Raw genomic sequence first — 22,282 nt, forward strand, 5'->3', positions numbered from 1 at the left:
GAAGTGTTGAAATTTGAGCAATTACCCTGTGCATCTCTATACGAATCCATTTTGTTGATTAATGATGGCGACAAGCTAGAGCACTCGCTGCTTCCGTAGAAGAGATCGTCGAAGTGACATGAATTAGCCGGTGGGGACAGTGGCTGGAGTAAATGTTCGCTACAGTCGCTCCACTGGTCTCCGCTGAGAAAGATGCTGCTTGTGTTTCTTGCGTGAAGAGCCAAGGATTGGGACAAAGCCTCGAGGAACATTTCCGCAGCAAAGCGTTGTGGGATAGCAACCCCAGTAAGTGGTATTTTCTTGGACGCCGACGCATTCGCCGGTTGGTTTATAGGGGAATGAGCTCAGTGGACAGGCTGCAATGTAACAAGGCGCGATGGAGGAAACGGCAAGTGGTATTTTCATGTAGCGTGCTTTTCTATTCTTTCTGGATGTGAATCAAGTGTCCCCAAGCAAGTTTTTTGCATCCTTCGTTCTGCTTACAACCTTTTCACTATTACTGATTTATACGGATTTTATTTCTACATGCTTAGATTCATCACGCAATGATATTATTTCTGGCAAGGTGGTATTGTGTTTTTCCATTTAAATTGTCTGTATGGAGAAATTTCATCATCTAATGAACTAGAAAGACTTGCATTTATCCTTGTATTGTCATCAAACCTAGACAGGAGCAGATGAAAGCGTGATGTGCATTGCATCGAGGTTTGGCAATTCAACATGTGTCGTGCGATCGATGCTGCTCGTGAAAGAACTTTCCTATCCTAATCTCGACCCTATGTTCCCCGAAACAAAGGGAAGGGAAAAGAAGCAAAGGACCTGGATCAGGCAGAGGTGCCGGGGATGGATCGGTCAGGGCGCGAACTAGCAGAGCAGCGAACCCGACAAGACACAGCTGCAACACACGTCCTCTTGCTGCCTCCATTCCTTCTCCAGCACAATGCGCGGTCGCCTGCGGAAGACGGCTCTACTCGGGTTTCAGATGCACAGGAGGAAAACGGCTGAAATTTTTCGAAGAGACGAGGGAGGTGGTGTACTTAAAGATGATCTTGTTCCTTGTGATCGTCGACTCAAGTTGGAATATCCTGGCCTACATGCGTGCTGCTTCCAGCTGCCGAACCTTGGACTCCACGAGGAAATGTCTGTATCAAAGGCTTCCTTGTCGTTCTTATTGCTTCAAGGATCGGAACCAGATATGCCATGAAACTTTCTCTCGCATGTTGTCTGCTTCTTGCGGTGGAGACAACTAACCTCTCCCTAGTTACTAACTCCCAACTAAAATCTTAATCATTTTCGGACAGTTCATCCAATCAGGTTTTCCCTTGATCACATCGCCGCGTCAGGTCAAATGATTCGACGGCGGCGAAATCTTTAGTATGGTAGGGAGAACCGAGAAGACGTCACTAGATCTGTGAGAAATTTTGGTACCCTCAAGATGTCGAGATGTCCCGATGTCTTAGTTCGTACCATACACGACTGGATCTCGTTTGATGATATTCGAAGCCCCCTAATAGTAGTATCGACAAACCAATCTCTCAGGGTTTTTGAAGTGCTTAAATGCATATAAGTTCATATATAAGTTCGTTTATTTTGTGAAAAATAAATAATTTAGAAATTTTCTTTAAATTGATCAATCGTATCATTTGAAATAATTAATTAGTGAAAATATTTTCATTTTCAATAATAATTTTTTTTCTAAACATTTTCATGGATGATGAAAATATTTTTCGTTTATTCATTTTTATAAGTGATCATATTTAAAAAAATATTTTTCTCGAATCATTTACTTTTTCATAAATCAAATGGAGTGTTATAGTGTCATTCTCTCCTCAACATATGAGACTTGCAATTCACCTTCAACTATCAATGCATAATTGCTCATGAACTAGGAAGCAATAATACTCTTTGTAAGTTTTCGTGTCGTGTTAGACATTTTAACATGTGTCCGACACTCTTTGACACTCTCCCACTCACAATCAACAAGTGTTGGAAAATTTGACATGTGATCAACTCTCTTGACATGTGACACTCGACTCACAGTTAATAAGTGTTGGAAAATCCGACATACTATTAACTCTCTTGACACCTGAGTTCAGAATTTGGACATGTGATCCCGACGTGGATGGGGTCAATCTCAAAATTTTCAATAAATGAGTGGTCAAAATGCAAATATGTGCAAAAAATAAAAAAATAATAAATGGGGAAAGAAGAAAAACTAGTTTTCTCCTTTTCCAACTCTCAATTCCCTAACACATGATTCCGCTCTCCTCTCGACAAATGTCACTCCTCTTGCCGATGTCGCTCAAAATTAAAACAATAAATGATATTAAGAAATGAGGGATTAATGTTTTGGTGTAAATTCATCATAGGCTATTTTTTATTATTTATATATTTGTAAATTTAAATCAAATTAATTTGATTAAAATAATCATAAAAATGATCATTTATCATGTATATATTAAAATCTACATTTAATATACAACATGTCGAAATTTTCTACTTTTTTAGAAATGATATGTTAATGTATCATAGCATATCGTGTCGCATGTTGCGTATCAGTGTCGGTGCTACTTAACTTGTAAGCTAATGCAATTTTTGATTTGGTAAAATATTCGCATTAAGTGTTTTTTTTCCCTCTAATATCTGTTAGTAGGATATGTGGTTGAAAGAAATTGCACCATAGATGTTAAACCTTACTAACCCCTTAGACATTTCAAGAAAAAAAATCAAGCAATATGAAATAGAAATAAGAGTAATGAAATTCGATTATGTTTGAGCTGGATTTGAAATTCCTGAATACAATTTATATATCCCTTGTTAATTTCTTTATAAACATACAAAAGATTAATTATAGACAATCGTCTTTTGAATAGCGTGGACAATTTGGTTTTTTGCTAATTTAGGTGCTGACATTAAATAAACAGTATTGAATGCTAAAAAGTGACTTTTGCATCATAAACTATTTTCGTTGAAGGATATGGACTTATTTTGATTTTCGGCCGGTTTGTCCGTTGACACTAAATAAATTGCATTTAATGTTGAAAATCACTTTTACATAATAGACCAGTGGTTGTGCTTTTCACGAATCTCAATATTTTTAATTTTGCTTTTACCATCGGGTCAATTCCAGAGCTGGTGAAATTCTATACATTAAAAAAAAAAAAAAAAAAAAAAAAGCATTAGCATCTGACAGTAAAACATAATTAGTGTCTGCATTTAGTGTTGAGAATGCAATGTTACCATTGTTATTGGACGCAAAGATAAAATAAAAAATCTAAAACATCAAAAATTGAGACACATTATCATATATTTACTGATCATAAAAGATAATTTGCATAACAAAATTTTATTGGGAGCCGTTATCTCACGAAAAGTTCAAGATTTGAAAAATACTTTTTAAAAAATGATTGGTCATATTTCTTAGAAAAATTAGTTAATAGAAAATATTTTCAACATTCACAAAAAATTAGTTTCTACGGACATTGTTCTTAGAAAATTATAATTTCTATTAGGTAAATCGAAGAAAACTAGATAAATATTTTATAAATACCCCCGGCTCACATAACATGGAAAGATACTCTAATCGCATATCATCAATCTCTCACATGTTTGAGATCAAAATCATTTTCCATAGTGCGTCAAGTCTTCATTTCTACTTTCTATAATATATATATAGCATGTGACATTGCCGATGACTAGAGTTTGGACAATTTTGTTCAAAAAAAAATATAGGGAAAATTAACAAATTCTAAAACAGAAACAAAAAAACCCTGAGTTTTCTACGGTCTCCCCGTTCCTTGTACCCATTCTCTGCAAAGTCAAAGACCGAAGTTCTCTCTATTCATTGTACTCATCCTCCGCAAAGTTGAAGACCCAAATTCTCCTCCGGTTGAGTCACGAATTCAAAAACAAAAAGAAAACCATATGCTTCTTTGTTTGTTTGTGGAGACCCAAATTCTCCGTCGGACAAGCAAGGTGAGGAGCGACGAGAATCAAGTCGCAACGATGACCAGGCAGTGATTTGGTTGAGGAGCAGTGGGGGAGAAGAAAAAAGAAAACGTAAACATCTAAATGAATAATTTAAACTTAATTAATTTAGAATTTTCCCATTTTTTCCAATCACAAATTTCTAACAAAATTGCCCATATTTTAATTGCTGGAAAATGTCCGGCGGTGAACTAAGGTCTTCAATAGAGATTAATTTGATCACTTCGGGTCTTTATTTGATGCAAAATTCATTTCGAGTCCTTATTTAAAATAATTGGTCCACTTCGGGTCCTTATATACGATGAAAGTTTATTTTGGGTCATTATTTGAGAAAATAGATTTATTTCAGGTTTTTATTTGAAATTTTCCCTATTTTAAAATAAGGTTATTATTCAATCCGCTTATGCATTCATAGTCGAGTATATGACACGCGTGTGTTTTGTGTTAACTTTAATATCGAATTCCACTATGTGTGTTGGTCATCCAATCGAGATCGCGTAACTTATTTCTTAGCCCGACAACGAACTTAATTGATAAATCCTTTAAAAACATATTTATATGTATTTTCGAAAGCCAAGGCCGGGCAATGCACGGATATTGAAAAGAAAAGAAAAGAAATTTAAATAAACACTAAAAATGATTCTAACTTATATCATATAATTTACAGGAGAAAATAAAAAAAATGCTTTTTTCAGAGGAAATCGATAATACAATTTAAAAAAAAAAAAAAATTGAGAAAAAGAAAAGAAGGAAGGATTGATATCACTCGCACCAACGTCACATGTCTTATTTCCACACAATTTCTTATCCAGCGTCACTCCCTTCCAAGCCCCACACAGCTTGGCGCCCTTTTTCCCTGCACTTCTTTTGCAAAGACCGAATTTTTTTTCCTTCGAGATGAGCAGAAGCGAGCCTCTCTCCATTCTCGAATCCTGCCTTCCTGTCGTCCAGGTCAGTTTTTTTTACCCCCTTCTTTTTAGCTGAGCTGTTCATTCGGTGAAGTAGCTTCTTGAATTGGAAACCATGAATGGGTGGTGAAGGTTGGAGTGATTCCTGGGCTGTTGTGCATTCGGTTTCTTGTTTATTGGTCAAGAGATTCCGTCTCCCGTGTCCGGAGTTTGAGCCAAGATTGGATTTTGAGTTGAATACGGTGGGAATTTGACTGTTTAATCATCTGGGTTGGAGTTGTTTCCCTCTTGTTTCGGTTTGTTTGGGAGATGAGGCGTGAGTGCAAGACTAATTCACAGTGAAAGAAGCTAAATTTCACTGGGGGGAATCAGCTTTTAGTAGGGGGAGAAAAATCCGGACCATGGCGTCCATGGCTGCGGGCTCCATCTGTCTGTTCCGTGACGAGAGCATTGGCGCCGCATCAATTGCGGTCACCATTTTGGCCAATAGAAGTTCTCATATGGCGAAGTTGCTGTGTTATCGTGGTAAAGCTCGAGCCACGATGTGGATGGGCATAAAGACGACGAGGCGATTGGCAACAAAATGCTCTCTAGAGAGCCATTGTCGCTCTGAATCAAGTTGTTTTGGTTTTCCATTGCCAAGGAAAGAGGAAGTTACTTTGTCGCGTGGAAGTTGTTCAGGAGTGCCTAAGGTAGTGGGTGACTTGAATTCTTCTCTTGTTCCATTCATGGAGGTACATGACATTGTTTTGTCTCTTCTAAGGTAACTGAGAGTGCACGGGAGATATTTCATCTAGTGAGAGAATGGAGTCAGCGACGTGTCATCCAACTAGCTGCTTTAGCTGCCTGCACATTCTTGATAATTCCCTCTGCTGATGCAGTTGATGCCCTCAAAACCTGCGCTTGCTTGCTAAAAGAGTGCAGGTATTTCCTCCCTTTAATCTTTCGAGTGGCTGAATTAGGCACTGTCCATTTTATGTTGTGTCATATGTAATACATCCTTTAACCCTTGAGCTTTATAGAACTTCACATGGTTGACACCTGTGTCCTTTTTTTACATGTGACATGACTGGACAATTGACATTTGGTCAAAAATAGTAGAAGTCATAAGAACTGTCTTGAAACTGTTTAGCATAATTGACTGAAGGAATCATGATATCATATTTATATTTCCATGCTTATAGCAAATTGCTTGTTTGTCTTAGTTAGCTTTGCTCGTGAAAAAGTTGAAGTCATTCTGTTATCTGGCCTTGCTCAGATTCTCGGCTGCTGTGCCAAGAGTCACTTTATCAGTTGGAAAAATTATTTGTGTCAAATTTTCAGCTCAGTTTTCCTTCAAAACCAGTAGCTCATCTTCTATATTAGTAGGTGAAACATGAGGTGCATATTATTGAGTTGATTGCAGATGTGTAGGCTAGAGGGTAATGAAATGACTATAAAATATGATGGTAGAGAAATGGAGAATAATCCTCCTGAGTTAATTGATCTGGTTCAATGAGCAGGATAGAATTGGCCAAGTGCGTTGCAAATCCATCATGTGCTGCGAATGTTGCTTGTCTCCAGACGTGCAACAATCGGCCTGACGAGACTGAATGCCAGGTTTGCTCTGAAATTACCATTTTGTAAAGACATCTATGTACATGAACACTACTGTAAGAGAGAAATAAATCATCAGATCAAGAGCCTAGGCACCACCTTCCATAGTTGATTTATTAGTTAACCCTTTTCGCTGCATTACCTCTCCAAGTTTTCTGTGCTGCTTCTCATGTCATAGGAGGAAGAACAGAATGCTAATGCTCTGTTTAAAATATTTTGTTTCTGCTAAAATTGGATTGAGTGCGCTATATTTGGCTTAAAAAGAAAATAACCGAGGCAGGATTTCAAGTATAGTTGTTTCACTTTTCTGACAGAAATTTTATCTTTCTCTTCTTCTTTTTCAGATCAAGTGTGGGGATCTTTTTGAAAATAGTGTTGTGGATGAATTCAATGAATGTGCAGTTTCGAGGAAGAAGTGTGTACCTAGGAAATCTGATGTTGGAGAATTTCCTGTTCCTGATCCTGCAGTTCTTGTTAAGAGCTTCAACATGACAGATTTCAGTGGGAAGTGGTTCATTTCTAGTGGCTTAAATCCCACCTTTGACACTTTCGATTGCCAATTGCATGAATTTCATACGGAATCAAACAAGCTCATGGGCAATCTGACGTGGAGGATACGTACTCCAGATAGTGGGTTTTTCACCCGAACAGCTGTACAGAGATTTGTACAGGACCCTGAACAGCCCGGGATATTATACAATCATGATAATGAATATCTCCATTATCAAGATGACTGGTAATTCCTTGCAGCAATTTCTTCAACGCTCTTAAGTACCAGTTTCTCATGCAACTTATTTCCTTCTGATGACTATAATCTTGTCCATGACTTCATATGTTCATCTTGTATTATTCAAGTTCTCGAACAAAAGAAGGCTTATCATGTATGTGATGTGTGGGGAATTACGTTACTCAGTTTTTATCCTGGAGAAATAGGAGTATTGAGTTTCCGTGGTTTAATCCTTGGAAATTTGACAGACTATAAATTATGCACAAATGCATGAAACAAATCCGCTGCTGAATGCTTTCACTTAGTTTTCAATTTGTTACTCAATTTGTTGTGTCAAAGCTAGGACTGAAATTATTGGGTGAAGATATACTGGAAAGCTCATACTGAAGATTAGATAGTCAGTAACATGGAGGAAAACTTCCTGAGATAGCAGTCAGAGATGTGGCCAAAATGATCTCGTTCATGATCAAGTGGATTATTTATCTAATATATAATGTCATCTCGAAAATTATTACTTTGGTTTGGTAAATTGACGAATTTAATTTTCAGTAATTTCTTCATTGCTACAAACTTGGCAGGTATATATTGTCATCCAAGACAGAAAACAAGCCAGATGATTATGTATTCGTATACTATCGGGGCAGGAATGATGCATGGGATGGGTACGGAGGAGCGGTTGTATACACGAGAAGCGCAGTTTTGCCAGATAGTATCGTACCAGAACTCGAAAGAGCTGCGAAGAGTGTAGGAAGAGACTTTAAAGACTTCATCCGAACCGATAATACTTGTGGCCCCGAGCCGCCTCTTGTGGAGAGAATAGAGAAGACAGTGGAGGAAGGTGAGAAGACTATTGTGAGGGAGGTCGAGCAGATTGAAGATGAGGTACAAAAAGTGGGAAAGACCGAGATGACTTTGTTCCAGAGGTTGACTGAAGGGTTTAGAGAGCTCAGACAAGATGAGGAGAACTTCTTGAGACGCCTTAGTCAAGAGGAAATGGAGGTATTGAATGAGCTGAAGATGGAAGCGACTGAAGTTGAGAAGCTCTTTGGACGAGCATTGCCGATTCGGAAGCTAAGGTAGCTCTCGGAAATGTGACAGGAGATCATCGTTGCTCTGATTTGTGATGTACAGCTGTTCAAATTAAGTCTTTGGCAATTTCGACTTCATTTCCACTTTTCTCTGTTTATTCTTACATACGAGACCTGTGCTCCAATAGGCTGAACATGGACTAGGTTCAACCAGCCCGTTGGTGAGCAGCCTTCTTTTATCTTTTGACGATTCATTTAAATCTTTATGAGAGATGATTTGAGTTGATATATAGAATCTACGTTATATTGTTATCTCTCTCTCCTCTTCTGCCATAGCTGGCCTGGTCGGTTCTGAGGAACTGGACAAGATGGTCACTAGAGAAAATGATCCCTTCCGATTGATAATGTTCTTTATTACAATGGTGCCAACTTTCTTGGTGTTTGTGAGCATTTGTGCTCACAATGTTCTACTCCTTGAAGTCGCACGCTTACATTACAGGGGACAAATTTTACATCTCCCACCGCTTTCCTCCGGTCTTCCGTCCCCGAAAGATTTCATCAAGCCTCGACCGGCTCCAGTTTTGTACACATAATCATGTCAAAGGCATGGCAACATGAAATGCACGGCCTTACAATCTCCTCGAAATAGTGGATAGAGGAGATCTGTTATTTGACTAGGATGACCTAATAGTTTCACTCGATAGAAGTGTGAATTGAAAGGGACTTTGTTGAGTTTAAAGACGATGATGCACAAGTACGTGTGAGACAGAACTTCAGACAATATTAACGGCACTGGAGTAATGTCCCATTGGTGTATCTGGCACGTCAGAGGCATCTGCGCTCGTCTGTTCCTCCACCAGCGGGTGAAGACTCCCCAACGGGTTATACTGTTGAACCACCAGAACCGATGCGGTGGTTGAAAAGCCTGACGAGGCCAAGTAGCCCCCGACGTGGCCCAATTCCGGACAATCACTCGTCCGGTCCACCAATACCGGCGCAGTGGAAGGCGTCCTTCCCACTATGAACAGATTGCACCTGCTCATTGATTTTAAGGCAGCAACAATGTCTTCCTTAGTTCCCACAGTCCTCTCCTCATAGGTAATAGACTCGTTTTTGCCGGTAGTCAAGTCTAACAAATCGTTGGGACTGTCATCATCTTCACTACTTTCTTGTGCTGCAACTGCAGTTCCTGGAGGGAAAACAAATTTCACGACACTGAGCACAATCCCAGGATGCTCTGCCATGCGAACCCCAAAGGTGAGTGCCTCGCGATCATCAGGGCCTCCAAAAAAGGGCACAACAATTGTGTACGAGACATCACTGGCGGAGACTTGGGTTGTGCCTCCTAGGCCGCGGTCCACAAGTATCCCAACTGAGCACGGCGCATAGCGTAGGACCCTCTGGTTCACAACTTGGAATGAGTGGCCGAGTGACTCCATCACACCATCCAACCTCTGGTGCTTGTGGAATGGGAGCAATATCATCGCGGACCGTTTCTGGTGCGCGCTTGTGCAGATGTCCTCATGGATGGTGCTGAGAGGGGATATAGCGGTCATGGGGCGCACGGTGACGGAACTGAGCTGCTGGTAGGCCTCAAACGCAATCACCATCTGGTCCTGGTCCTCGCGGACCTTGTTCCAAAATGGAAGGCCATTCCTCCGCGCCTTGTGCACCATGGAAATGGCCGAGGACCGCTCTGAGAGCTCCATGAGGTGCATGGCGTAGACACTGAGGCGGCCCCTCTTCCGAGTCCCGCGGGACGACTCAATGAGGTTGATCATGGTAGGTATGTTGCGCGTGCTGTGGAAGCAGACCAGCAGCCGGAGCTCAGTGTCAAGGTCCTTTCGCCGGATCGTCCGGTGCTTGTACGGCACTCCTCTCCTCGCCGGTTTATACACAGCTGTCACTACTGGGGTTGTGATGAAGGTGGTGAATAGGGCCATTAGAACTAAGACTGCAAATGTCTGGTCGTTCAGCACCTGGGATAAAGGGCAAAAAAAAAAAAGGAATCAGTTTGCTGTCACTCCTACTAGTTTTCCTGAAATGCCTTTGTTATCCCAGACTAAGTTTGGCAATTATCAGATTGATATTCTTAGGTCAGGGCTAAATATAAAGCACGACAATTTGCTAGTTGTAAAATTTTGTGTTTAGCAAGAAATGGATGAGCATGATGTACCTTCCTATCCTTCCCAATGTTGAGCACAATGAGCTCCACCAAACCCTTGGTGTTCATCAGGAACCCAAGAGTGAGAGCTTCCTTAAATGGCACCTTGCACAGCATTGACACGGACAATGTCCCCACAATTTTCCCAAAGCAAGCTGTGAAAATGACAAGCACCAACAACCCCCAGGACTGCGCTCCTTGTATTGTCGCGACATTTGTCTTCAATCCACTTGACACAAAGTAGAGTGGCAGGAGGAGCCCCGATACAAGGTCCTCTATCTTCTCGATCAGGACGCCGGCAAATGGCCCGTCCTTAGGCATCACAATGCCCACCACGAAAGCCCCGAAGAGTGCATGTATGCCGATGGTGTCGGTCACGAAGCCTGCGGCCAGCACGAGTGACAGCGTGATGCATATGTAGAGTTCCTTCACGGGCTCACCCTCGGGTGACCTGCGTGCCATCCAAGCGAGTGCCGGGTTGAGGGCGAAGATCGCAAGTAACACGAATGCAACCCCACAGAGCAGGACCCACAGGGAGACCAGCGGGGACGTGTTGCTGCCTGAGAGGGCTATGGCGAGTGCAAGCAGGATCCATGCCGCCACGTCGTTGACTGCGGCTGCTGACATGGCTATGCGACCCACGTCAGTGGTTAGGAGCTTGAGCTCAGCGAGTATGCGTGCCAGGACGGGAAAGGCTGTGATGGATAGGGCCACACCCATGAAGACGAGGAACGGCCCTTGGCTCACTCCTTTGGAGATCGTGGACCGGAGTACCACCGACGTGCCAATTCCCAGGATGAAAGGGAGGCTGATGCCGGCTAATGCGATTGCTAGGGCTTTCTTGCCCGTTCTCTTGATGGAACTGATGTCGAGCTCAAGGCCAACCAAGAACAAGAAGTAGAGGAGGCCTATGTTTGCGAGCGTGTCGAGGACGGTCATGCTTTGTACCGGGAAAACTGTGTGCAGGAATTTCTCGCTTCTTCCTAATGCCGAAGGCCCCAGCAAGATTCCACCCTGGAGACATAAAAATCTCATCAACCAAGTGTCTGCTGTTTCTCTAACGTGAGACTTGATGACAACAATGAATTCACATAAACTTTAGAAACAACCTCCCTTAGATTAATCGCCATGTGCATTCATATTATAGCAAAAGGCCTCTCAGGACCTTGGCTAGGTCGTGGGTGATTTCTCTAGGAAATTGGTGGATCATTTTGGAAAGAACATATAAAACGGCACTCCATTTTTTCAGAATTGATATGAATGTTCAAGAAATGCGAACCCCTAGAATTTCCCAAATAAACACTCTTTTCTTCGTGGAACGATGATGATAGGTAAGAAACTCACAATGATCTCCGCAATGACCCTCGGCTGTCTGAGAGGCCTGAGAATCAATGCAAGCAGCCTCGTGAAAGCCACGACGAGGCATATTTGGAGGATGACCAGAGGAAGCGCGTAATCCAGGGGCTGTCGCCCTGGAAAGACCCGTTCGACGTCGCCTTCATCGGCTTGGGACAAACCGTCGCATTGCCCGCCATCGATATTTTACAAACTTTTAACCCCAAGACAATCCTGATATCTGAAATTCAAGAATCAATGCGAGTACGCAAACGGAGAAAGACAAAAAAAAAAAGACTCCTCTCCTCACGACACCATCAGCCTCGGGCCTCCCCTATTATCATCATTCCTGTTCCCGAGCGTACGATGTGCAACTTCTGAAGAGAATTTGAGTTTCTTCAGAAGCATAGGAGGGAGAGGGGGAGAGAGAGAGGGGAGAGATACCACCAGGACTTTCCTTTTTCCAAAGGGATCTTGAACAAAGAGGGGAAAGATGCGAGAGACTAATGAAGAGAACACCTGTCAACACCGGAGCACGAAACTTTTTGGTATCAGAGAGGCAGAGTTGTCTTCGGAGTATTGTTGAGAAAATCTCAGGAAATGGAAGGGCGCGATGACGGTATAGCAAACCGGCCTCTATATATAGAGAGGGTTTGTTATTTTTATTTTATTTTTGGTCGAAAGAGGGTTTGTTAGTTTATGAGAGCTTGTTTATAATTGTCTATATGCACCATATCTCAGTGGACAAAGTACTAAAATTGAAGAAAAAGGGGAAGAGAAGTTGCACATAAAACTATGGATTATCTGGTCTCTCTTTTTTTCGCTGGACAAGTCCCTATCTTCATCAATCTCTTCCGCACAACTACGGCTTCCAAAGAAGCCTCTCTCTTTTTTTTTCTTTGTAATGCACTAGATCTTTACGTCTCTTAAGTAAGATCTTTGCTTATGATATACACCAAAGATAACACAATGGGACGACAAAATCTCCCCGTGGAGGGCTTTGTGCAAGATAAATTCAATCTTTATGTGGCGACTAGCAAAGAAACTAGAAGAATAATGCACAAGACTTGTCATCAGAAAGATTACCGAAAAGGTCTTTTATCATATTGTATTTTTGCCAATTCAATCGTAAACTTTATAATTGTACAAATTGAGTCAATTCAGCTAATTTTAATTAGAAATCACTAACGCAGATACCGAGCATACTACATGGATGGGCAGAGCTGACATGAACATTTTTTACTGATATTTTAATATTCTTTTTGGATTTATGTTTTTTCTCTTTTTTCCCTTTTCTTTACTTTTTTTTTTTTTTTTGGATTGAAAGCCAGCCAAATTCACCAATACTGGGTGAGGATCGATTGGCCAAGATCTGCTAAGGGCGTCACGACTTTCACTCCAAAAAAAAAAAAAAAAGTCAAGACAAGGAAAGAAAAAAGAAAAAAATCAAACAATTCCAGAATATTATTTAAAATATCCAAGTTAGTGCCAGCCGTGCCACATCAGATGACCGGCGCCCACATTAGTAATTTAGTCAAAATTGGGTGGATGAATTTAATTGGTAAAACGTGCAAAGATTATAACTTAATTTATGCAATCAAAATATTTATAATTAAATTAGCAAAAGTGAAATAAATTTACGACTGTTTTGGTAATTTTTCCAGCAATCATCATATTGTTCTCTATTTCGTGGGCAAAGGAATATTCATTTAGTGTGAAATCTGAATAATCTTAGGCTCTCTCTTGTCTCTTTTCTTTCGAATAAAAAAGAAATCAAAAGAAAAATGGAATTTCATTATGTTAAAAATAAAATAAAAGAAGTTGAGCCGCCTGCAAGGCTGCGCCACACGCAAGCCGCGACAACCTTATTATTTCCTAGTCATGCAACTGCAGGGCGTGGAAGATGATAAAAACAGTCAGAACTAGGATTTGCATATCATAATTATTACAAGAACAAATTAATCCTTGTCCATCACCAAAAGATGCGGTTGGAACTTCCTTTTCTCTCCGCAATCAGCTGTACAAATTGCTTTGACTTTTCTCAGTGCCAGACTTAGCCCAAGCCATGTATACCTCTGATTTTTATACTCGTGCCTTACTTCGTTCTATGCTGTAACAATTAGGATAATGTGCATTATTGCCCTTCATCACCGCCCGGAAACGGCAACTCGCAATCACCCGATTAATTTTTAGATTTTCCGACGAGTGGTGGAAAGAGGAACGTCAAACTTCTTTTTCCCGCCGTTTTTGCGTCCAATAATTGATTAAACTACATCAAAACAGATCACTTTCTTATGTACATTTGATGATGCAATGAACGGATTATTTTTTATTCAATCTGAACCACTAATTATTCTTGAAATGTCGTGTAATCTGAGGTTGGTGTTAAGACGTGCCTTCCCAAGTTGAAGCCATACAGATGCAGGTCATGATCAGGAGCGAGTTGATCATCTATTATAGGGTTTTGCATTCTAGTTTTGCATCTAAATCGGGAGACAGATTACTAATGACATCGGTTTTAGTGTTTTAAATAGTAAGGATGAAACAAGGGTTTCATGTGTATAATTGTTTCGTCTCGCCTAAAGGGTCAAAGACACTATTTATCATATTGGTGCTATTAATGATATGCCCCTTATCAACCCATTTAAGACAATTGAATGAGTCGATTTGCACTAATTGTTGACTGATATTCTTGAAGAAGTGTCTAAAGTGGATTGTCATATGTAATCAAGCCAAGTTGATGGATAGTGCAATATTACGGATATTAGATCACGTGAAATTCATTGCAATTAATAGTTCAATTCATCACGTGAAATTCATTGCAATTAACAGTTCAATTCATCACGTGAAATTCATTGCAATTAACAGTTCAATTCGTCAGATCCACGAAAGAGAGAGATAGAGAGAGGATAAGGTGATCCGATTCCATTGAAGCTTTCAAACTAAGAAAAGAAAAGATTCGGTTAAATGAAAATCAATTAATATAGACTACTTGAAAGGATGTCAATCATATCATAATACGGATGATAGTCAACGCAGTATTTCCCAAATAAATAACCCTAATAATTGATAAGTGAGGTCTGTGTATGGTAATGGCTGCCTATACCTACAAAGAGTTGACAAGAGTTCCCGTTTTGACTTGCATCGTTCAGATTCAGATGCACCAAAGAATTCTCCGATAATCTCTCTCTGGCCACGTAGTTCCAGTGTCATCGATTATGCGACGTTTCCTTTATGACATGAAAGTCGCCATTTACCAAAAAGAAAAAAACAGTATTTTAGCTTATCTGCGCTGAGGCTCTTACGCTGTTCTATGGAAACCTAAACATCGACATCCTGTCTTGCGTGAAGGCCAGCAAGAAGAACGTACAGCAAGAGTTCGTGGCTTTGTATTTGTATTTTGGTCAATCGTTGTCGATGATAAGGTTCTTATCTTTGCCATGCCTCTACTTGTCGAACAATAATTTGTGATCGTGCTTATCTCGTTGTTCATAAATTTAAACCCAATCGGAGCAGCGAGAAAGGTCAAGAATCCGACCCGTGTGTGCAAATAGGGCGCACCACATAGGTCCGATTTCCATTCTCCAGCAAACGAACACAATTCCACAGCTAGGCTACACCTAAAACGGGCTTTCTCGATTGATATGTACATATATTTTGGCTTTTTCCCCCTAAACCTGGGCAATAACGTGTAATTGCCATCGACAATACTTTAGTATTTGTGGGAAAAAAATACTAAAACACATCAAGTCGTGTCGATTTAGAGTCAAATTATGTAGTCCTCTTTCAAGTTTGAATTTTATCTTGGTTATTGTTGTACTCTTTTGTGAGTTTCTTTTTTGTTGGTAATTTTATTGATGTGCATCAAAATTTTGGATTTTAAATTTTAAAAAGTCCGCGAGGATCGCATCCAGGGTATTAGTACTCTAACAAGACTCAATTCATTTGATTTCTTCCATTTTTACAATCACTCAATAAATACAACTTTCAATTAAGTGTCGAGCCGTGTATTGCATAGGTATTTGACTTAAAACCACGTGATTAAATTGACATTATCAAAATCAACTTAAAAATTTAGTGTTTAGCCGTCGTAGGAATTTAACTTAAAATCATGTGATTAAATTGACATTATCATATGTGAAAATCAACTTAAAATTAAGTGTCTAGCCATCATATTACATAATGTAGCTTAAAAACATGTGATGAATTGCAATAACAATTTGTGTGAAATTCAACTTACAATAAAGTGTCTAGCCGTCGTATTACACAGACATGTGGCTTAATAACATGTGATTAAATTGAATTATTTTTGTTTGAGGATGAGCCATAATAACAAGCAAGTGCAATGGATAACTTCATATTAATCAATCTAAGCGATTTGCACGTTTATATCAATCAGGGTACCGACCCAAAAAAAAAAAAAAATTCAATCAATCAGGGTGAATGCGTGTACAACCGTCCGCTATAATTCCACTTAATTACGCGAATGTTCAAATCCCTAAATAGATTATTTCTTTTTCTTTTTTTTATACGAAAGCCTTTCACGGTCATGCCCTTGGGTAGCGCGTGCCTCAACAACACTATTTTCTGATCCGGACTTTATTATGATAAGAGCGCTATAATAAGCTTCGTATGATCCTATCCAAAACACGAATCTTAATCAAATACCCGACCAGGTTCTTCACTCCTTTTATTAAAAAATGGATGATTGATCTTGTTGGTTTTTATATATATAAGTCAACTACCTTCAATTCCAAGATTATATCCAACTTTGTATCACTCATACCAATTGGATTTAATTGAGACTTGACTTTAGTCACTTGATGATTCAAGATGAAACATAAACAAACAATTGGGAGAAAAAAAATGACAATCAGGATTTGCTAAGATTCATTGACTTCGATTTAATGAAAGATGATTGGACCGTAAGAGACTCCAGATGAATGCACTCAATGATACCTAATTATTTTAATGGATTTTTCAAACAATTATTTTCGTGGACAGCAAAGGAGAATTAATTGGAGAGAGTACGGAAATACGAATGATCGTGGAATATTCTGTGGCGGAGTAAAGTATTCATTTGAACATGTCAACAAGCCGACCAAAAAAAAAAAAAGAACATGTCAACAAAAGAAGGAAGGAACGTGTCAAAGCAAATACGTAAAATAGAAAGGTATAATTACTAAATGAGCAATTGACAAGGATATCATATGTTTGGCTAAGTACAAAATAATAAATATAAGATGGATGCCCATTATATATAGAAGATCGAATTGCTTTACTCATCAATTCGTCATGATGACCCATCTCTATTACGAATAAATTATGGATTTCATCCTTGTTGATGCGCAACTCGGGATGTTCGGATTTACCGTTTGTTTTACAGAAAATGAATGTTTTGGAAAATATTTCCTAAAAATATTCACTAATATCGCTTATAAAAAGAATGAATTAAAAATTTGTATTGCCTACGAAGATATTAAGACTTAGATTATCGTTGATAATTAATGTATTTTTCATTGATTAATTATTTTAAGCGATACGGATAATAATTTTTAAAAAAAATTAAAATTTTCTATTTTTCACAAAACAAATGAAGCCATAATCCCCCTCGTTTTTTGTTTAGGGGACCCTCTAAATGCATAAGTACAAAAATAAAGTAAAATGAGAGATTAGAGGTTTTCTCTTTTGGGTTAATAATACAAAAAACTCCAAACTTGTATACTTGTGATAAATTTACCTCAAATTAATTTTTTGATCACAAAAAATCCCAAATTAACACGCCAATGATAAATTTACCCCAAGTGAACACAAAAAATCCACAGCTAGTACACTTGTGAAAAAATTATCTTAAATTAATTTATTTGACTGCCAAAAAATCCAAACTAGTAATATAATATACCATCCATTAAATTGGATTAATATCATAAAAATCACAAGAGTGGTACAACCGTGATAAATGGAGAGTAAAATCCCAAACTGGTATATTTGTTAATGTGTCACCCTACTTAATAATTTGACAGTAAAATTTAATGAAAACTAACGCAAAGTAAATTTATCACAAGTGTATCAATTTATGGTGAATTTATCAAAAGTATATTAGTTTGGATATTTGGTAGTCAAAAAATTAATTTGGAGTACATTTATCACATATGTATTATATACAAATTTGGTGTTTTTCACGGTATTAATCCTTTACTTTTTGTCATTAAAAGTTATTACGGACAACTTTCCTACATCATTTGTTAGATATTGTTTATTTGTCGAATATGAGCACAATATGAGATTGAGATTTTAATACGTTTTTTCCGTTAAATGTGAGCCAACCATGAGATAGGTTTCCCCTTATAACATCTCATCATGAACAATTATTTGTAAACATTTAATAAAAGGGTATTTCAAATAGAGTCTATTTATATAATGGCGATTATTTTAAAATATGTTTATAACCGAGATATGCATAATTGCATTAGAGAATTATGCATATGAACAAATGAGAATATATCTATTAGAAATAAATGCAATAGGGATTAGAAATGCGGAATTAATGGTCTTTCGAAAGGTCGATTGAAATTTTCATCCTTCAAAAATTCAATTAGTCAACACAAAATTCGAGACTTTTGGAGATTACAATTTATACTAATATATCTGCTCTCATCAATGGCAAATCGATGAAATAATTATAATTAGGATTTAGTTATACTTACCTGCCTTAATGCTTATGTGCCATGTATATTAAACCTATGAATAAATCCTTATGTTTGATATTTTGATAAGTTTCTAGATTACACGGTCGATGCTATATATGTGATAAAGTTTCCAGATAATTTTACAATATACTCTTATGAAGTAATATAAATTTGGTCATTTAGTAGGTCCATCACCAATTTAAAATATATTTGACATTTACTGTTGGATATTCAATATGTGGAGCAATTTATTTATAAAACCGACGCCAAACACATATGTCACTCCTAAAATTAAAAGTACAAGTAATTTTTTACAATGATAGTTGACCTAACAATGCTCCTATAATTTTCAATCATGTTTTTCAACATTAAATATGAAAACTGTTTACTGCCAATGCAACATCCAACTTGTAGAAAATTTAGTTTACAAGTTTGAAAGTCCACCATCACATAGACTTGACTACATATGCCTATTGATAATGATCAGAATAACTTGTAATAAAACCTTGCTTTAGGATTTTGTTCTCATTTTAAATAATAAGAATTATCGTGCAATACAACTTAAATTCAGAAAAAGAGTATTTGAAAAGAAAATAGAATACTACCTGCCATGGATCTTTGATCATTCGTCTAAATAGAATTTATAGATTGCCATATATGATTATTTTTATATATTACCAAAACTTTCATAACTCTATTATTTCCTTTACATCAATTAGAGATTTATTAGCAAAATATACGCAAGAGATTTGATAGAACTATTACAAAAATAAGCATTGCTCTATTATTTCTAGTAGGAGTGAACAAAATGGATAGCCTGAACCGAGAACTTCTCGGACCAAACCGAACTGGCTGGTTCGATCTAGTTCCCAAGAGTATCAATTTGATTTCTAGTTCCTAAAAGTGAAATCGGTGTCCGAGCGGTCAGTTTCTAGTTTTAAGGGGAAATTGGACTAGACCGACTACATATATATTTTTATCTCTTCAAAAAAAAAAAAAAAAGCGACTGGGCTTTTTATTTATTTATTTATTTCTTCATAATAAAAGGCATCAAGTAGTGGAGAAAAAAAAGTGATCGATTCCATTGGATCGAACTAAACCAGTCTGGTTTAATTCTGAATCCTACGACTAATTAGTCTAGTCCCCAATTCCTAATTTTGGGAACCGAGAACCGATCACCTCTAATTTCTAGTTAATTTATTAGACATTTTATCGCCAAAATATGCACAAGAGTTACATATATTCTAAAGTGACCATGAAAATTAATTTGCTAGGAGTTTATCACCAAAATAGACATCAATTAGAGATTTATTGGTAAAACATGCATAATAATTAGAGATTTTGCTAGGATTTTATCACCAAAATATGCACAACTCTATTCTTTCTTGTACATAAATTAGGAATTTATTATCAATATGTGTGTGTGTGTGGGTAAAAATCGAAGGTTTGCATGCCATGTGGCTCAACCTCGCACAAGCTTTACCCACTAATATTATTACTCCATCAGTCGTAAACCTATTGTACAAATATCAATTCAATCCTAAACTTTTCAATTTTATCAATCTAATTCTAAAACTTTGCACGAAAATCCAATGTAGTTCTTTTTTTCTTTTTTTTTTCCTTCTTTTATGTTTCATTTTTAACCGGTAAGGGTTGATAGGACTGTTGGAGCCTTGGCAAGGGCTAGCGACCTCGCCAACCCTAAGCAAGGCCCAAGCACTTGTGACCTTGGTGAGGGCCGCAAAGCCATCACCTGAAGAAAAAGGAAAAGAGAAAAGAAAAATTTGGAATTTTTTTTAAAAAGTACAAAATCGTCCATGGTCATTCACATAGGATGGATTGCGCTACCTAAACTACTATTTCAGCGATTTCTGACTAAAATTGGCTAAAATAATTGTATTAGTAAATCATCAAAAGGTTTATGACTAAATCGATAAAATTAAGAAGTTTAAAATTAAATTAGCCACCGTAAAATAGGTTTAAGACCTTTTGGAATTCTTTTCTATACATCAGTCAAAGATTTTATTACCAATATATTCAGAAGAACTAGAGATTTCCTAAATTGACCGTGAAAATTAAATTGCTAGGTAAAACTCGCATGTGCACTCATTACATGTTTCATTCCTGCGCAAGCTTTATCTAATACGTGCACACATAATGGAGAGTGATTCTCCCTCTAAATTTATTGTTTCTTTGTTCTTTTTTTTTTTTTCCCCTAATTTTCGCTCCTTTCTCCCTCACTCTGCAATCCCCAATCAATCAGCTAAACTACAGTTTATTTAAGAATACTTAATATAATGTTTTTATGAACAAATTTCAATGGGGCTAGTCAAGGCCAGGGATACAAAGTCGCCTAGAAGTTCCAAATATTTTTGTCTAGAAACTATCGAGATTTAAATTCTTTTACAAATATTAAAGTACAAATATTCTTCGAGAGGATCTTTTGGACATGGCTTCGGAAATTTTAAGGATGTGCGCTTGATAGTGTGAACGTGTACGTCCACATAATCACTCCCATCTCTACTTAATCTATCATGATTGTGTCTTAGTCATGGTACGTTTCTTTCTCCCCACTAAATAATTAGATTAAAATAATCTGGTGACAATCCTATGATGGTCTGTTTGGTTGGTCCAACACATAAAATCTTAGGTCATATCTATTTTTGTGCAAGTCTTGATTTTTACTAATCATGTCTATACCCATGCTTCCTTAAAGAAACTACGTCGATAGCTCATGATGTAAAAGACTAAAAGTTTCTGTCTGCTCCTCACTGGCTAATGCTCAATGTAATTGTCATGATAAAAGATGATATCAACAGATTTGATCGCTCATTAATTAGAAGACACGGGTTCCGAATCTGATTCAACGGGTACGTAACAACGGCCATCAAAATCCTCTCTTACCCGATGACATTTTATACAAGACATTTTTTTAAGGCTAAACCTATTAGAGGATATAGTGGTCAATTTTTCCGGAAGACTATCTTGAAATTTCGCATAAAAATTTAGAACTAAATTGATAAAATTGAATAGTTTATGACTGAATTAATATCCGTAATTGGTTTAGGATTAATTGAATAATTTCGTTGACCTGTTGGACATTACATCATTCAAAGCTCCCTCGTTATCCGTCCACCTAGATGGTTTCGCTCCCATGGTTTTGCTCCCGCATTATTCAAAGCTCCCCTAGATGGTTTTGCTCCCGCATGTCTTGCACGCATTGCCACTTTTCATCACTTATCACGGTTTGTTAAGGCATATTGTCACTTGCGTCATAAAGCACCATCGTCAAGTAAAAATCTAGATCGATTCAAAGACAAATTCCACAAAATCGATGGCTTTTTCAAACTCCTAAAAAGTCGAACTCTACAATTACTTTCTCTCATTTCTCATTTATATACTAATTGACTTCAACTTCAAATGATCTATCAAAACATGAAATACCGAGTGAATCGACCCGTTGTCAATAGTGCGGATTGATTTTCCAATCGAAAGCTCTAGTTGATCCGGTAGATTCCAAATCGAGCATCATCAAGAAATGAGATCTCAAATCATTGAAATCACCAAAATGGTACCAAAATTCAGCAGTCTATCGAAGTCAAGCATCATGCGCACGTTGTCCAATGGTCGGAGACGCAACCAATCGCATCAAAGGCACTGTCGTGTACGGCAATCGTTGGGGGCATCTCGGCGGAGGAAACTTCAAGGACTTTGCCTTGATAACGTCGAATTGCGCAATCAAGAAAGCTCTGCTTTTTGGACTCACCTGTTCAACTCCCTACAGTAACGCCAAAGTCCGGACCAGACACCAAAATTAACGACTCCACAAGGTAACTTTCGTGAAAGAA

At 38.0% G+C, this 22,282-nt stretch overlaps 2 protein-coding genes across 3 annotated transcripts; one reads left to right on the forward strand and one right to left on the reverse strand.

Annotated features, from left to right (window-relative positions):
* The first annotated feature begins 4,776 nt into the window (after positions 1-4,776).
* On the forward strand, positions 4,777-8,560 carry LOC104432572 (violaxanthin de-epoxidase, chloroplastic). 2 transcript variants are annotated; one of them, XM_010045040.3, is made up of 6 exons: positions 4,777-4,938; positions 5,028-5,587; positions 5,659-5,819; positions 6,398-6,494; positions 6,836-7,227; positions 7,797-8,560. In XM_010045040.3, exons 2-6 carry the CDS (start codon positions 5,297-5,299, stop codon positions 8,296-8,298), a joined length of 1,443 nt encoding a protein of 480 aa, XP_010043342.2. In that variant the 5' UTR covers positions 4,777-4,938; positions 5,028-5,296; the 3' UTR covers positions 8,299-8,560. The 2 variants fall into 2 exon arrangements, with proteins under 2 accessions (XP_010043342.2, XP_010043341.2); XM_010045039.3 differs by having other exon boundaries at positions 4,777-5,587.
* Positions 8,561-9,019: 459 nt separating this feature from the next.
* Positions 9,020-12,329, reverse strand: LOC104432573 (cation/H(+) antiporter 19). Its single transcript, XM_010045041.3, is given in 5 exon segments — positions 9,020-10,225; positions 10,423-11,424; positions 11,755-11,876; positions 11,879-11,986; positions 12,265-12,329. Coding segments are annotated over 4 exon segments (2,397 nt in total). The 5' UTR covers positions 11,946-11,986; positions 12,265-12,329.
* Between the last annotated feature and the right edge of the window lie 9,953 nt (positions 12,330-22,282).

Source organism: Eucalyptus grandis, chromosome 6 (assembly GCF_016545825.1).
Source record: "Eucalyptus grandis isolate ANBG69807.140 chromosome 6, ASM1654582v1, whole genome shotgun sequence".
NCBI classification, from domain to species: Eukaryota; Viridiplantae; Streptophyta; class Magnoliopsida; order Myrtales; family Myrtaceae; genus Eucalyptus; species Eucalyptus grandis.